At 50.2% G+C, this 16,832-nt stretch overlaps 1 protein-coding gene across 6 annotated transcripts in view; it reads right to left on the minus strand.

The window, feature by feature from the left end:
* Arhgef7 (Rho guanine nucleotide exchange factor 7) overlaps nucleotides 1–16,395 on the minus strand; it is a 128,230-nt gene extending 111,835 nt beyond the window's left edge. For 3 of the 6 annotated variants that reach the window (XR_009227826.1, XM_058582719.1, XM_046454764.2), the window contains exon 1: nucleotides 16,201–16,394. Coding sequence is in view for 3 of the 6 variants with exons in the window: in XM_058582719.1 (XP_058438702.1) it covers nucleotides 16,201–16,365 (165 nt within the window). In the remaining 3 variants the exon portion in view is untranslated. Of the gene's footprint in view, nucleotides 1–16,200 lie in introns of all 6 variants that reach the window. The other 3 variants (XR_009227824.1, XR_009227825.1, XM_046454761.2) reach the window with 2 other exon arrangements.
* Between the last annotated feature and the right edge of the window lie 437 nt (nucleotides 16,396–16,832).

Consider the following 16,832-nt stretch of genomic DNA (forward strand, 5'->3'; position numbering starts at 1 on the left):
AGACGGAACTATCCTAAAACTTGGAAATACAATCACTATAAGAAAAATGATGGAGAAATCAAAGACTCATTTTGCTTTTAGACCTTAACCCCTTCCCATCATGACATACATACATACACCCCGTCATACCACCCTGCCGGAGGCCAGCTGCCCACCTGCTGCCCACCTGCTGCCCAGCTCTCCCAGGACTGCCCACATGCAAGGCCAGGGCTCAGCTTTCTCTGTGTGGGCATCAGGGCATCAGGCCATCAAGGGCTGCACAGAGGAGCTCTGGTTACAGCTCTCGTCTCTGTCACTGAGGAAAACCACTGGCTCTGGGCTGGGTCTCCACAACCAGCTGGCCTGCTCCCTCGAGCCTGGCTCACTTCCGTCATTCACATTTCATGCAGGCATCCCTAATGTCTGTGTGTTCACAAGCCTGCATTATATTTGTTTCTTAAGTTTCACAAGGGGGCTCTAGACCTCATGTGATTCTGGTATTTCAGAGTTGAGAGACAGCGGGAAATTCAGAAAGAGCTAGGGAGAGACAGACACACAGAAAAAGAAACAGGCACAGGGAAGGGGGGAGAAACGGACACACAGAGGGAAGTGGTGAACAGGACCCACACGGCATACATGCCGTTGCTGACAGACGTGCTGCCAAGGGCCCTTCGGGGGAGGGCACAGCCCAGCAACTTGCTGCATTTTCCTCAGGTTTCTCAGGCCTGAGTTCTCCACTGGTGCTGAGCACATTCATGCCATTTCCTCTGTCCTCTCCACTGTTTCTGGCCCACACAGTGAGTGTCACTCGGGTGACTCTGTCCTTCACTTCTATAACTTCCACTGGGTTCTTCTTTACCGTTGTTTCTTTGCTGAGGGGGTCTATGTTCTCATCAACATCCCCTCTCCAAGCCACGTTATGGTGCCTGCTGGGCCCCTCTGTGGACAGCTCCAGCACCACCCATGGGGGAGAAACACGGCTAGCAGGGCCTCAGCGACCTCTGGCAAGGGAGTTCCCGTGCCCACCAGCCTTCCCCTGCCTGATCTAGTGTTTTCTCCTGCATCCAGTCTTGGGGCTGGAAATTGTCAAAAATATCGATGTTTTCTCCGACTATGAGTAAAACATGGATTCTCAATTGGCAAGTGAACAGAAAGCAGCAATTGGAGTGACTTCCACAGCATGTCTTGGGGTTGACTGGAAGGACAGTGCAAATCCCAATGGCTATTTCAGATTTCAGGGAACCATGGTAGCCTGGTGGATGAACGAACTCTGCATCCCTTAGAGGCAGTGTCAGGAGTGGCAGCCAGCTGAACGCCATGAAATGAAACCTGTCCTTAGGGAGCAATGATAGGAACTGGCTGCAGGGCTGCTCCCTGGGGTTCCTCCTTGGGGCTGCCCCTGAGGACTCTTCCCTGAGGTTCCTCCCTGGGGCTGCTCCCAGACCCCATAGCCAAGTCACAGGGTTAAACCATACACTTTCCTGGAAAACCCCAGTATTAAAGACACCTACAGTAGCTCAGGGTCCGCCTCATTCCCGCAGCTGCTCCTAGCCCTGACCCGAGTGTTTCAAGTGCCTTGACGCCTCTAGCTAAGCTTCATTTCACCAGACCTTGCCCAAACCTCCTGAGCTTGGTCTCTCAACAAAGATCATGTTTCTCTTCCGTTTTAGAAGAAAACTTCTGTGCAGATGGGGATCCCAACTTTTCAGGTAAATTCCGAGTCCCCTTCCAACTTAAGTGGGACTTTTTTCTCCAGTCTTTCTGCACCATGTTTGAATACTGCAGACCCACAGGGAGGCAGATCTCAGGTGCTGTACTGCCTGAAGTGAGAAGGCACTGGCTGGGAAACGCACCAGATGTAAGGGCCACCTGTGGAAGATCCCCTGGGAACACAGCTGGGCCCCACCTGCAGTACTGCCAGGTGACTCACAGTGGTCTGGGTCATGGTTCTCAATTTTGGTCCCCTGGACCAGCAGCATCAGCAGTCCCTCATACCTCAGAGGGATACAGCTTCTCCACCCTAGCTTAGCAGCTCTGAGGGTGGAGACCAGCTCTGTATCTGCACATGCTCAAATTGAACAGCCACCAATGCAAGGCAGAAACACACAGAGAGCAGTTAGTTTTTGGCAATGTCACCATCCTTACCTAAAATCCCGCTGATTGTCAGATAAGCCAAAGGGGAAAGATGAAACACCCAGCATTAATGCATTCAAAAGATAAGGATGAAGGTCTCAGAAGTTCTTAGGGTGATGGCTTCTCGTGCTCAGTACAACACTTATTTAACCCAAACCAATGGACTCATCCACTGAGAAGGAAAGAAGCACATTTCAAAACATGGGAAATGAACAAAAATATGCTACGAATATTTCCCTGAAACTAGTGGAAAGGACAGTTTTCTAGAGTCTCCTTTATCCAGAAAAGCATGCCTGACATCCACATCCTCTTAACAAAGGTTACAGTGAAGTTGCTCACCCATTGCTGCTCCTCCACACACCTGTGCCGGGTTTTCATGCGCCTAGCCTCAGCTGCATCTGTGGGCTCAGCCGCTGTCTCACCCCACAGCTCTGTTTCCAGCACTTTCCAGTCCCCACAAACCCGCAAGCTCAAATCTCTCCCTTTCCAAAGACCCTCTCTTCTGTACTAACTCATGGGCCCTGACTGAGGTGACCAGTAATGAGGGTGGCCCTATATCCAGGTTTTCCCAGGCCCGTCCAGCTGTGCCCACTGCCCTAGACCAATCATGAGTGGGCCTTCCCTCCCCCCAGCTCAGCCAGCACTGGCAGGTCTTCAGTGGCACACACGCAGACTCTGGCAGCACACCAGTCAACCTCCTCCCCACCTCCTGTCATGGTGCCCTCTACTAACTAAGCCCATTGGCCACCCCTCTTAAGTCTCCTGGGACCGTGGGCACTGCTAGGTTATTCATTTCCAAGTTCCCCCAGCTGAGTCTGACCTTCGCACAGTAGCACCACAACTCCTGGTGAGAAATCTCAGCACTCCTACAGCTTCAGGTCACAGCTCTGCACTGTGATTCCCCGGTGTATAATATAGTCCAGGTGTCCTCCAGGCTCTCAAAGCTCCACACAACCACGCTTCAAGTCATGGAACCCATTCACGATCTCCATGCACTAGCCCAGGCCACATGCAGGATTCGCTCAGAGGTGACCCTGCGCCTCTCCTGCTGTGCAGTCAGAGACTTGGGGGTGGCTCCAAAGGCCTTTCCCAAGTCAACCCACCACAAGCCCTGTGAACTTGGTTCCTGGAACCCCTCTCAATTCTATCATCATCTCTTTGGCATACCTGCTCCACCCTAACCCCAGGTATCAACAGCTCTCTGCAGACAATCCCATACAATTTTCTACATGTTGTTTTCTAAACATGCAGCTGATCATATTATTCCCTCCTTAAAACCCTGGGGAAGCACAACTGGCCCACTAGGCCCTCGGCTGCCTGGCCCCGCCATCTCTCCTGGCATCCTTGTTCCGTCCAAGGCCATCTAGGCCTCTCCAGGGCACTCCCAATGCACGAGGGACCCCCCAAGCCAGGACACCCCTCCTCCATTATAGACCCCCATCCTCCAGAGCTCGACTCCAGTGCCACTGCATGACAGGAGCCTGCCCTACACCATCCCTGCCCCATCTGCCAAGGTTAGCAGGTCCCTCTGCTGCATGTATGGAAATCCATCTCTCGCCTTCAGAGCACGTCTCACTCGCTACATAGCCACTCATGTCATTTCTTCGACGTTACTCTCCTCCACCATTGGGTTAGTTTTGCAAGTCATAAATCTCCAAGGCCTTGCATGATTCTTGAATACAGTGAACACCCAATCAAGGAGAAAATAAATAAATGAACAGATAAAAAGATGAGTCTCTGGCAATAAATCCCTTTCCCCATAAAATGTAAGTACACTACACATGTTTTCTAGAATCACGATTAGGTTCAAAAGTAGAAGACAGCCTGTAAGATGAGTTAAAACCCATACACCAACAAAAACAATCATATGACAGGGCAAAACTGACAAGCCCCAGACTGAGGCACCCCAACACACAGTGGCCTGTGGTCTTTCAAAGGTGCAGTCTGACGAGCACCAACATGGGTGCACCCTCACGAAACCCGTGACCACATCTGCCCCTGGCTTCGCAATCACCTCCTCCATCCCAGGTCCCCAAGCAAGGTTCGGCCCACTGTCACTGAGATACCACGTATCTTCTGGAAGCCCACATCAGTAGAACCACACGGTGTGTACTCTGCTCTAGTTTCTGTCACTCAGCACAATATTGAGGCTCAACCATGCTCTGGGCTATTCTCTCATCTATAGTAAAGATATACCACAATTTGAAATTCACCAGCTAGAAACATTTGCTTATATCTTCTTTGTGGGTATTAAAAATAAAACTGTTGTGAACATTTGTGAAAGACTCAATATGGAGACACCATTTTCTTGGGCAGATAACTAGAAGTGTAATAGCTAAAACATTTGTTAGGTGTACGTTTAGTGTTTTAAGAAACTCATGACCTGTATTCTGAAGTGTTGTCTGATTTTACATTGCCACCAGCCATGAGAGTCCAGCTCCTTCCTGCCCTTGCCCACACTTGACATGATCACTCTTCCCAGCAGTTGTGATAACAGATATACAGTGTGCAGCCCTACCTCATTGAGGCTTTATCACTAATGGAGTCAGAGTTTCTTTTCATGTGCTTATTTGCCATATTGATATCTTCTTTGGTGAAGTGTCTATCGAGACCATTTATTTCCTTTTTAAACTGAATTGTTTGTTTCCTTATTGAGGTCTAGGAGTTCTTCATGTATTCTGGATACAAGTTCTTAAACACACATATGATCTGCAAATATTTTCTCCCAATCTATGTTTTGTCTTTTCATTCTCTTAACAGTATCTTTCAAAGAACAGAAGTCTTTCCTTTTGACTAAGTCCAATTCATCAACTCTTTTAGAGATCATGTTTTTGGTGTCATATCTAAGAAATCTTACCTTGCCGAAGTTACAAATGTTTGCTCTTGTGTTTTCTTCTGGTTGTTTATGGTTTAGGCTTTACATCTAGATCTATGATTCATTTCAAATTAACTTTTGTATGCTGGGGACACCTAGCCTGGAGTTCATTAAAATAATGGTTTCTAATCATTCTGGCACCGTCACCGAAGACAGCGTGCTTTCAACAGTAAATTGCCTCTGCACCTTTGCTGAAAGTCAGGTGTCTTTTGTGGGTCTATTTTTGCACTCCATTCTGTCCTGTATATTTATTGCTGTGTCTTTTGGACAGTGCCTCAAAATTCCTGGAAACCATATCCTCCAACCTTCTTCCTTCTCTCAGTTCTTGTGGCTATCCCAGGTCCTTTGCATCTTCATATATATTTAGAATTATTTGTTAAAGCAGGTGCAATGATGCATGCCTATAATCCCAGCAGCTCACGAGGCTGAGGCAAGAGGATCTCAAGTTCAAAGCCAGCCTCAGCAACTTATCAAGATCCTGTCTCAAAATAAAATTTAAAAAAAAAAAGGACTGGAGACATGGCTCAGTGGTTAAGCACCCCTGGGTTCAATCCCTGGTACAAAAAAAAAATATATAAGAAAATCATTTGCCAAGGTCTGGCCAAAAAAATGCTGGGATTTTGGTCCTGATCCTGTTGGAGCTGTGGATCAGTGTGGGAGAACCAGCATCTTAGCACCAGAGAGACTTCTGACTCAAGCCTCAGGTCCTCTTCCATGTCACCCATCAGCATTGGGCTTTTAGAGAGCACACATCTTTCTTATTGTTGTTAGATTTATCCTCAATCATTTCTCTTTTCTCCTTTTTCTTTTGCTATTGCAAATGTATTTTATTTCAATTTCTGATCATTTTGCTATACATAAAAATATACTTGCTTTTTTTCCTTTTTTCTTTCCACACATCACAATTGATTTTTGTATATTAATCTTATGTACTTCAACCTTGCTGAACTCACTTAGTGGTTCCTGTGTCTACTTTGCGGATTCCATCCAATTTTCTGCACAGTGCAAGGACAGGTTGTGGGTTCCTTTCCAACCCGGACGCCTTTGATTTCCTCTTCTCTTTCCTCAGGTATCCAGTGCAAGGTTGGACATCCCAGTTTTGTTGCCCGTCTCAGGGAAATGCTCCATCTTCCACATCTGGAGTGCTGCCCCCTTCACCAGGAATAGATATTGGGTTTTATCAAGTGCTTTTCCCTCATCTATTGAAACAATCCTGTAGTTTTCCTCTTTTAGCCTATTAATATCATAAATTGTATTGAATGATTTTCAAAAGAGAAACCAACTTTGCTGTCCTAAGGTCAATCCCTCTAGGTTATGATGTATTACCCTTTTCATATAATGCTGAATTTGATAGGCTAATTAAGTTTTAGATCTATATTCATGGAATTACTGGTTTATGATATTTTTCTTACAATGTCTTTACCAGGGTTTTTATTGGAGGCAGGGGATGCTGGGGATCAACCCAGGGCCTTGTGCATGCAATGCAAGCACTCCACCAAATGAGCTACATCCCCAGCTCCGGGGTTGTTTTTGTTTTGTTTTGTTTTGTTTTAAATCAGGGGAAGGCAGACTTCATTTAACAAGTTGAGAAGTATTCTCCAAGTCTAATTTTTTAGAAAAGTTTGTTGAACTGCCATTATTTTTTCCCTAAATGCATAGCAGAATTCAGCAGGGAAGCTATCCTGCCTAGAATTTTCTTTATGAGAAGGTTTTTACCTATAAATGTAATTTCTGTAATAGACAGGATTATTCAAGTTACCCATTTCTTCTTGAGTGAGCTTTGGTGGTTTGAGTTTTCCAAGGAACTTGTCCATTTCATCTACACCACAGAATTCACGGGTACATAAAAAAGCACCCTTTTTATGCAGCCTGCAGAATCTGCAGCCACCCCATGTCGGTGGTCTGTCTCTTCCTTTCCCATCAGTCCCACTAGAGGCTGATCGTTTTTACTGATTCTCTCAGAGATCCAGCCTTTGATTTCATGGATTTTTCTCAAGAATGTTCTCCTTGTTTCATGGACTCCCTTTCCATTCCTTACTGTGCTGGCTTCTTCCTCTGGGTCTAATTTGCCCACGTTCTTCTTGTTTCTTGAGGTGGAAGCTCCCCCACAGATGACTGAAGACTGGCCTAGGTGAGGTGAGCAGGGCCTCACTCCCCAAGTACACCTGGAAGCTCGCAGGCCACGAGCAGAGCGTGCTTGCTGCTGCCCCTCAAGAGCCAGCCTGGAGAGCTGCACAGCATGGCCACGGGATGTGCTTGTCAGGGGTGCCCTGAAGGAACCGTGGCTGACAAAGCCCGAAGTCTCCTGCCCTTAACAATGTGGCCTCTGTGGTGCTTTCTGGAAGCTTAACCTTCGACACAAGTCTATAAACAATTCAACCACACGCTATTAATAGAGCCTGTTTTCAAAAGAAACAAAAATACATGTAAAATAGGAATAAATGTAACCACAAAATTCATTTCCGCTAGGAGAAATCAGCTACCAGCACCAGTGTGTCGTGGGATTAGTTATATAATCACAGATCTTAAATAAGGTGATTTCTTCAGCACACAGGAAAGCCAGAGAGAGACTGCTCAAGAAAACTCTGGGAAGGCTGGAGGGAAGCTGGCTGCTCAGGCAGCCTCGGTTCCTCCTGAAGAGCCCACAACAGAGGCAGGCAGAGCCAGAAACATTCTCCAGAAACTCCTAATTTTCTGTCAAAATCACTATAACGTTCTCCCTTAAATTGAGTGTTAAAGTCATAAATCTTTTGGCATGTGTTCAGAAAGCAATTGACTTTTTCAGAAAATCTGTCTTTCTAACCAAAAACTTCTGAAACTTTGCTAGCTATAAATGGAAACTTAATGCCACTTATGAACTTGAACTCTATCAAGGACAGGAAACTGGTGGAACGTCCCTGGCACAGGGACTTAGTGGTGAGACCCTTGGAACTGAGGGAAAAGGGCCATCGCAGTCCTCAGTATTTACAAATCAGCTAAAACTAGGCCCTTTTAAAAAAGGCGTGTACAAAACAAAATAGAAGACATCCCGTCAGAAACAGACTTCATCACAAGAAGCTATGAAAAATCAAAACCAACTTGGGACTGTGGACTCCCATTTTAGACTTAAGCAGTTCAGTGTAAACTGGAAGCCCCAATTGCGTTTACATATGCTTTTCTCGGGATCTGAAGTAACATACAGCTTCTTTAGAGCAAAGAGGGGAATATTATCAGCCCCTTAAAAAGAAAACTGCTCCGAGTGTACCACACCAAGCAGCAAGGAGAGCCGGCTGTAGATGACCTACCCTGTGGGACCGCAGGATCATCTCACGGCTCTAGGAGGATTCCTCCAAGACACCAGGAGAAGGAATACCAGCAGCCCCTTCAGCAGCACCAGCCGCCACCTGAGGTCAGGACGTAGAGGCCTGGGCCACCCACCCAGCCCTCCTGGCCACCTGCAGCTATCCAGGCAGGAGTCTGAGACTTATTCTAGGGGGAAAAGTGAACCAAGGAGGCCCAAGACTTGGGAGAGGGCGTGGAGGAAGGCCACGGCAAGGTGGGTCTCCCTGAGGGCCTGCAGTCCTTGCCAGGGGCCTCAGGGTGACCACCCCACAGGCACAAGCCTCCCAGCCCTGCCAGTGGGCATGTGGCTTGCTCTTCACCCATCACCAGTGATCTAAGCAGTCTCCAAAGTGGAAACCAAATTCCAAGAGACAGCCAGGCAGCCCTTGATGCACACCTGGGACGAGCTCCAAGATGGTTCCAGAACTGGCAGGGAGACCAGCTGGGGCTGCGGCTCAGGGGCAGAGCATTCCCGGCCCAGGGAGGCCCTGGGTTTGATCCTCAGCCCACATAAAGACCAACAAAATAAAGGTACTGTGTCCATCTATAACTAAAGAATAGTCTTAAAAAAGAATTGGAGGGTACAGAGAGAGAGGGAAAGGAAGGAAGAGAGGGAGAAAAAGAAACCAGATATTAAGAAACCAGGAAAACCAGATGTTTAAAAACAAATTTTTAAATTTCTAGGTAAAAATTTAAAAATAATAGTCAAAGTAGAGACAAAACAAAAAAATTCAGTGGAAAGTTTAGAAGATTTAGAAGTCAGAAAAATAGGTTTTGGGAGGGGGAACACTCTACCACTAAGCACAGCCCAGCCCCAGGCTGGCTGGCGCAATTGGACCGGGACGGCCTCTCCAGGACCCAGCTCTCCTCCGTCGGACCCCTCAGACAGCTTCTAGGCAGCGGCTTCATCCTTCATCCTTCATCCATTCAGCCTCCACAGCTGGGCTAGAAACTAGCCCTGGGCGCTTCTGCCACCCGGGTCAGACCAGCTCAGATTCAAGAAGCAAGCAAAGAGGCTCTGGATGGGGACAGCGATGGACAGCGGGAGAGCTGAGCCGCTTCTGTGCTGGACCACACCCTCCTTCCCTCTGAATCCCAGGAGGCTGTCTCCCTCCACAGTCCTGGAGCACCACTTAGACTGCAGGACTTGCCCAGCTGAAGGCAGCTGCCTCAGCCAGCCCTTCTGCACACCAGGAGTCTGGGCTGGGTGACCACTATGTCCCTTCATGCTGAGAAACTTCACACTGAAGGCCCTGCTTCCTCTCATGGCTGGACAGGTGGTCCACACACAGGCACATATGTGATGTCTCCCTGCACACGGTGGCCTCCCCAGCATGCATGTAACAGGAACCCCCAGACCCAATGATCATAGAAATGAACTTTTTTCTTTTCTTGAAGCACTGGGGGTTGAACCCAGGGGCACTCTGCCACTGAGCTACATTCCCAGCTCTATCTTGAGCTCTATCTTAATCTTGATTTTAAGACAGGGTCTCCCAAAGTTGCTCAGGCTGGCCTCCAACTTACAGTCCTCCAGGATAAAGCCTCCTGCTGGGGTGACAGGTAAGCACCACTGAACTGCATTAAAATAGGTGTCTGGCCAGGCGACTAGGGAGACCGAGACAGGAGGCTCACAAGTTCAAATCCAGCCTCAGCAATGGCAAGGCAAGGCACTAAGCAACTCAGTGAGACCCTGTCTCTAAATAAAATACAAAATAGAGCTGGGGATATGGCTCAGTGCTTAGTGCCCCTGAGTTCAATCCCTGGTACCCTCCCCCAAAAAAGGTGTGTTTGAAGTAAATCCTACACATCTTCCATTGGCAGAGCCCTACTGTCCTTGAGCTGCAGACAGCAGCAGACACACACCACTCTGCAAAAGTGGGCTGAGACCCGTCAGGAGTTCAGGAGGAAAACTGAAAACACAAAGGCATTGGGAGACAGATGCCCCTAAGCCAATTCTGCACACCTGGTGACACGGAAATTGGGGAAGTTGCTGGGGGCAGCCCTCTGCTGAGGAGGCCGCTGCCCGGGCCTCCTTTCCCATTCGGCACTCCTGGCCTTTGACCTTCATGAAACCTTGTACCATGAAACCTGAGTGCCCAGGCTCCACCCTCCGGCCCCTTCCAGTCTCCACAAGCCCTGCAGCTGTGCCGTGACCTGGCGCTGACCAGGGGTGTCTGGTGGTGGGGAGGGAGCTACAAAAACCTGCTCTGAGAATAAAGCAACCTTCCTGGACCTGAGTGGCTCTGAGGCTCAAATCACAGCTCAGCATTTCCCAAACCCAGTGGAAAGTTCCTCAGCGTCAATTGATAAAACAAGAGCAATAGCAGGTCTTCTCATTTACTGTGGGACACCCTGTCGCCCCAACAGGCCATTCCCATCAGCAGAGAGCATTCATATCCTCCTAAGAGGAGGAAACTGGGACTCAGAGAAGGCAGGCAGATTGCTTGAAGTCACACGGCAAATGACTGCAGCAGTGAAGCCAGGTCTATCCAATCCTGGAAGACGAACAAGGTCTTCAGGTAGGGGGACCTGTGGCTTAAGGTCCACCAGTCCCTGGAACTGCATGAGGCACAGGTGTGTGACCAAAGGAACTGTGTGCCCTTCCCACCCCTTGCCTGAAGTGAGGGACACCAGGGGCAGATCTCCAACTCACGGGAGATTCCAGTCTAAAAAGCTGAAAGCATCCCATGACAAGAATACACAGCTCCACACACCCCCAGGCAGTTCCATTTGTTATATTTTATAGTCATCAGTTACCTCTGCACATTCGAGGAAACATCTGTATGGCTCTTTAGTTTTAATTTATGCATATGTTCATGTGCCTCTTGGTACAAATGGAAACTGAGTAAACACTAAGAGGAGGAAAGCCCCGGGAGCCAGAGTCAGACGGGGGCCGCCAGCCCAGAGCTGGACTCTGCCCTCTGTGGTGCCCTTCCTGCAGTGGCTGCAATAAGGGAACAGGGTGGGATAGGCATGGGCCATGTGCAGTTTCCAGAGGCACCCCTAGGACAAGGAGAGGCCAGCTCTCTACAGGACAACCTGAGCCCCTGCCAGGCGCCTTTGGGGCTGTTCCTGACAGGGAGGGGCTGGGCACGCTTCCCAGGTAGCCACCTGCACATGCCTCCTGAGGGCGCCCCACAATGCCCATTCTTCCTGAGACCCCTGCTGAATGGTCCACACGACCTGATCCTTAATTCCATCTGTCCAAGGTGCCCACATGTGCTTGCCCTGTCTTATTTCCCAGTGTGGGCTGCAATCCTAGGGGCCAACTACCAGCTTCCTCTAAATGCAGTCCGGGTGGCAGGAGCAGGTCTGACATCTGGGGAAAGGTCACAGACCTGGGTTTGACCCTCCTGCCTCCAGCTGCAGTGGGGGACTCACAGCCAGGCTTGCCACTGCGAAACGGCATCTGTAAAGGAGGTGAGCAATTTGTAAAGGCGCCTGAGACTCTGGACAGATGCGAGTTTCGTTTCGTTTCTTCTCTCTTCTTTTCTTTAAAAGAGTATATTAAAGTGAGTAGAGCAAGCAGGGAAAACAGGCAGATTCCAAGGTTAGCTCTGCTAACAGAATGAGAGCCTGGTCCTAGGAGAGCACACCTGGGACTCAGCTCCGGGAGCTGAGCGCTGCCCCAATGACACACCTCCTGAAACAGCATGCCACCAGCAACACCCGCCACCAACCACCGACCCAGAGGTGTGTGTGCATGTGCGTGGATGTGAGTGCGCATGCATCCCTGCACACGTGCACATGCACCTGTCTGCATACCTGTATCTGTGCACCCACGTGTGTGCTCGTGCACATGTGAGACACCGACATGAACACCATAGCGTTTTCAATCTGGCTCTCAGGAGCCCTCTTCTGAGGTCCCTGGTTTACACTGAATTTGACTCTGTGTGCTTCATTTTGAGAGAACCAGCAAAGACAGCTCCAGCTCCACTCTTCCCCAGGCCTAAAGCCTAAGCAAGAATCACACTGGCTCAGGGTCTAGATGGACTTCAAAGTCGCATGCTTCAAAAGCAAATGTTTATCAGCCAGGTGCAGTGGCACACGCCTGTAATCCCAGAGTCTCAGGAAGCCGAGGCAGGAGGATCACAGGTTCAAAGCCGACCTCAGCGACTGAGCAAAAGACCCTGTTTCAAAATAAAAAGGGCTGGAGATGTGGTTCAGTAGTAAAGCATCCCTGGATTCAATCCTGGGACCCGAAAAAAATGTTTATTATTGTATTGTTGCAAAATCAATGATTCTGAGAGCTTCATTAGGGTAGGTTGATTAGAAGAGTCTGGATATAACTGAGAATCCTGATTGCAGGGTTTTAAGGACCTTAAAAATGGTCCAGAGATAGTCTGCATCTCAACTTCTCCATGAGTGATTTATCAGTCAATCAATGCATCTTTATGAACAGACATCAGGCATAGCCTTCCCACATGACCTGTTCTGGTGGAACCCCTCAACTGTCCCACGCATCACTGACCACATGCTGCGGAGGCCCAAGGGCCCATGAGAAGGCACGGTCTTCCCTGGGCACTTCTAAATTCTTCCCTTTCTTTTCCCACCCCAGCCTTACCCACTCCAGAATTTTAAGTCTTGAGTCCACTGAGAAAGTGCTGCCTCAGATCTGCTGGTTTCTACACATCCACAGAAGGTCTCCTTGGTCTGGGGAAACACCAGATTCTAACCCACACATCAGGAAAAATGCAAATCTGACCTGCTCATCAAATGCTGGTCTCCTCAACTTCCCCCGTCCTCCCCGTCTATCCCCTGCATCACGACTCGCCACTTCCTCCTGCTCACACTGTGGTCCTTCCCAGAGCTGTGTTTTCTCCTGGACTCGACCTGCCGTTTAGGGTTTTATCCCCCATGCATTATGGGAGGCAAGTAAGTGCTTCACAGGTTAATTTGGTTCAAATATGTTATGCTACCTGTTGGTCAAGTTGTTCCCCAAGATTCTTATGTTGAAATCTAACTCCAGTGGCAGGTGAGGTCCCTGCAGAGGTGATCAGTAAAGGTCATACCAGGTAGTGTGCCCCTGATCCAACAGGACCATGTCCTTATAAGAGGGGGATTTGGACAATGTGGAGACCACAAGCCCAGGCACCCCAGACCCCTGGATAGAACCTCCCCCACGCTTCAGGGGACCCCAGCCTCCAGGGGCCAGACCATGAGACAGGTGTGCACAACCAGGACAGTCAGGGGTGGCCTCTGACTTCTGACTACATCCTCCAAACACTGGTGGCTCCAGGGCTCCTGGGGAGCACACTGCATGGGTTCCACGGAGCTTCTGTGCTCTCGTCTCCTGGGACACAGAAAGAGCCACATCCCTGGAATTGTGTGTGGTGAAGTGGCCACTGCTGCACTCAGAGGGAGAATTAGACTGTCACGTTAACGTGTTTATTAAGCTCCCAGTCACTTCCGTCCTCTAGAAGACCCCCTCGAGGTTCCCCCTCCTTGGGCTGGATCATCTAGAGATGTGCACGGTGTGAACTTGTGAGAACTGTGCTGCCCAGGCTCAGGGCATCTTGGCCTCAGTGTTTCGGAACAGGGTGTAGGGAGCCAGCCTGGCGCCGGGAAACCCAAGGGCAAGAGTGCATATAGGAGCACTGGGAAGAACACGCTGGCAATAATGCAAAGTGCTCAGGGGACGTTTACAAGTCCCTCTCTCTCTGGCTCCACTCTGCCCTGAAAGAAAAGTGGAGGAACTGCACCAGGGAAACCTGAACCCATGGCTCTAAATGAGCAGGAGTCCAGTGAATGTCCTCTCTCCCCTCCACCCATCCCTGCTCTGAAGCACGACGACCAATGGGAGAAACATGCACACAAGGAAAGCCTCTTCAGCCTGTGCTTACTCCCAGGCTCAGGGCTGGCCTTAGGCTGTAAGCTCACACAACTGAAGTCACAGGCTGCTCACCACTGCCCAGCAACTGGGGCCCCCCTTCCAATTCCACGGGGACATTCAGTCGCCAACTGTTCCTGTTTAAGGGAAAACAGTCTCAGACTCACATTTACACATTGGAGTAAAAGCCATCCGGCTTCATGTGTGCTTTGTGGCACATATTGTTGTGGGCAAACATGTGTAAGCACACAAAAAGGCAACTCTTAGGAAAGGGAGACTTCTGAAACTCAGAGTTCAGAGGCAGAAAATGGCTTATATTTTATTCCCAAAATCTATCTTTGAACCAGAGAGCCAGTAACTCTATCCATAATTGGTGCCTTTACGTTAAACTTTCATTGTGATAGAGTCAGTTTAAAACAAACCAATCAGGGCTCACGAGAACAAAACAATGGCTTCAACCTAAGAGATTTCCATGCAACTGTAGTTTCAGAATATGCCATGTTCCAATCCAGCTGCTTCAAACTAAACATTTTATTCATTCCTGTCTTTGTTGTTTTAGAGATGAAAAGAATGCTACACTTTTCTAAGAAAATCTTTCCAAAAGTTAAAAAAGAAAATTATTGAAGTCTGCCAATCAATATATTAAGGCAGTGAATATGCCACACGACATCATGCTTTGAGGGCCACATTTTATCAACACAGCTCATGAAGTTGCTTAAAGCTTCACTCTTTAGAAATGGAACAGCATATTTTAGTAAAGTTAGCTTTTCAACATCTGTCCTTTATTATCAGAGGTACCAATATCCAGATGACAACAGTGCTCTGAGTGCCTTGAAAGTTACATCCGCTCCTCAGCCCATCTTAAATCATCATTTAAGTTTCACTTACAAGCAACATTCCTATTTTACACAAGACAGTTGTTTATTCTAAAATGCAGATTCTGATTTCATAAATATGTTCCAAGTCAGAAAAATACCTAAAACTAGTATGCACAGCAAATTCATGTTAAATAACATGTTTTCTGGCCTAATTTTAAATCTAGCACCATAACATGCAAACATGAATAAAATTACTTTTTCAAATCACTTAACCTTTTAACAAACTGTTTGTCATCCTGCCTGGGGGTCAATACATCCCGTTAAAAATGCAATAGTTCTTTCTAATTATGGTATGCTTGAAATTCTATACTTTAATGCCCTTTAAATAATTGTTGATCTTATTTTTTAAACTGTATCTTGGCCAAAAAAAAATTAGAGGCAAGACCTCAGTATTTTTGACGTATTTGGGCGCGTGGTTCTCAGAAGCTGGTCCCATCCCCTCTCCCTGCTCTTGAGGGAGATGAAAACTTTCATCGCTGGCAGACGCGGGTCAAGGTTCACGCTCCAGCCGCAGGGGAACCACCAGCGGAGCAGTCCGCTCGGATCGGATCGGCGTGAAGTCGAGACGAGTCTGGGATTCCAAGCCAGCCCCGGAGAAGGCAGGGCTTTGAATCCCGGCGTGCCACCGCGCCGGCCTGGGTGCGAGCGGAATCCTCCGTGGGGAAAGTAGTAAGTGGCTTCGCAGCCCAGCCCTCGGCGACGATGGCTGCGCCTTTTAAACGCGCACAGCAGCGGGCCCACTGAACCGAAGGGCGAGAGCCCCCTGCAATGCCACCGACGAAAATCGCTCGAACAAAGCCATCTCGGGAAGCTGCGCGCGCTGGAACAAGGTTTTGTGACCGGTCGCCGCCAGCGAGCAAAGCCGACCACCCAGCGCCGTGGAGCAACTCAACGTCAGGGCGGAGCAGAACCCCCTCTTCTCCGCAGGCAAAGCACTCTCCTTCCCCCGACCCCGACCCCGCCGCGTCCCCTCGGGCGGCCGGCCCCTCCCCCGACCCAGCCCGCCCCGCACACAATGGCGCCCCCCGAGCTCCCGCCACCCGTCCCCGCGCCCGCCGCGCCGCCCGGTCCGCGCACAAAGGAGGGCGCGCGGGGCCGGGGACGCGCCAGGTGCTCCTGCGCGCATCGCGGGCCGCGCGGGGCCGGGGACGCGGGCCGGGCCGGGCCGGGCTGGGGGCACTTACTTTCTCAATGGTCCCGGGGAGCAAGCGCTCCAGCAGCCTGCAGAGGACCACCCCATCCTTCAGCGACGCCTGCAAAAAGCCCTCCGGGTCGGAGATGGTTTTCTTGGGCGACTCTAGCACCCCCAGGGTGATGAGCCACGTAACGGTCTGCTCGGCGGAATTCATCGCTGCGGCGGCTCGGGCAGGGCGCAGGGAGGGGGCCCGCGCGCGCCGTTCACCTCGGAGCGGCGGCCCGGCCCGCGGCCGCCCCCGCCCCCGCCGCCTCCGCGCCCATGGGGCGCTGGGCGCCGGCGATTGGCTCGGCCGGCCCAGCAGGTCCGGCTCGGCTCCGCTCGCTCCGCGCGCCCTGGCCCGCTGTCAAGTGCCTTTTCATTAGATGCTCAGGAACCTGCGGGCGCCGGGCGCCGCCCCCGCCGCCGCCCCCCGGCCGCGGCCGCCGTCGCCCGATGACATCACCGCCGGGAGAAGAAAGACGCGGCCGCCCGCCCGCGCGCGCCCCGCGCAGCCCCGCGCAGCTCCGCGCCAGGCCCGGGCGCACGGCGCAGGCTGGGCGCGCCCCACGCTCACCTGCGCAGCCCGGCCGCGCCGCCTAGCAGCCGCGCCCGCCAGGGACTCTGCGCCCTTTGTTTATA

This window comes from Marmota monax, unplaced genomic scaffold, assembly GCF_021218885.2.
Source record: "Marmota monax isolate L192 unplaced genomic scaffold, Marmota_monax_Labrador192_F-V1.1 WCK01_AAM20220418_F8-fsc00026, whole genome shotgun sequence".
Lineage (NCBI taxonomy): Eukaryota > Metazoa > Chordata > Mammalia > Rodentia > Sciuridae > Marmota > Marmota monax.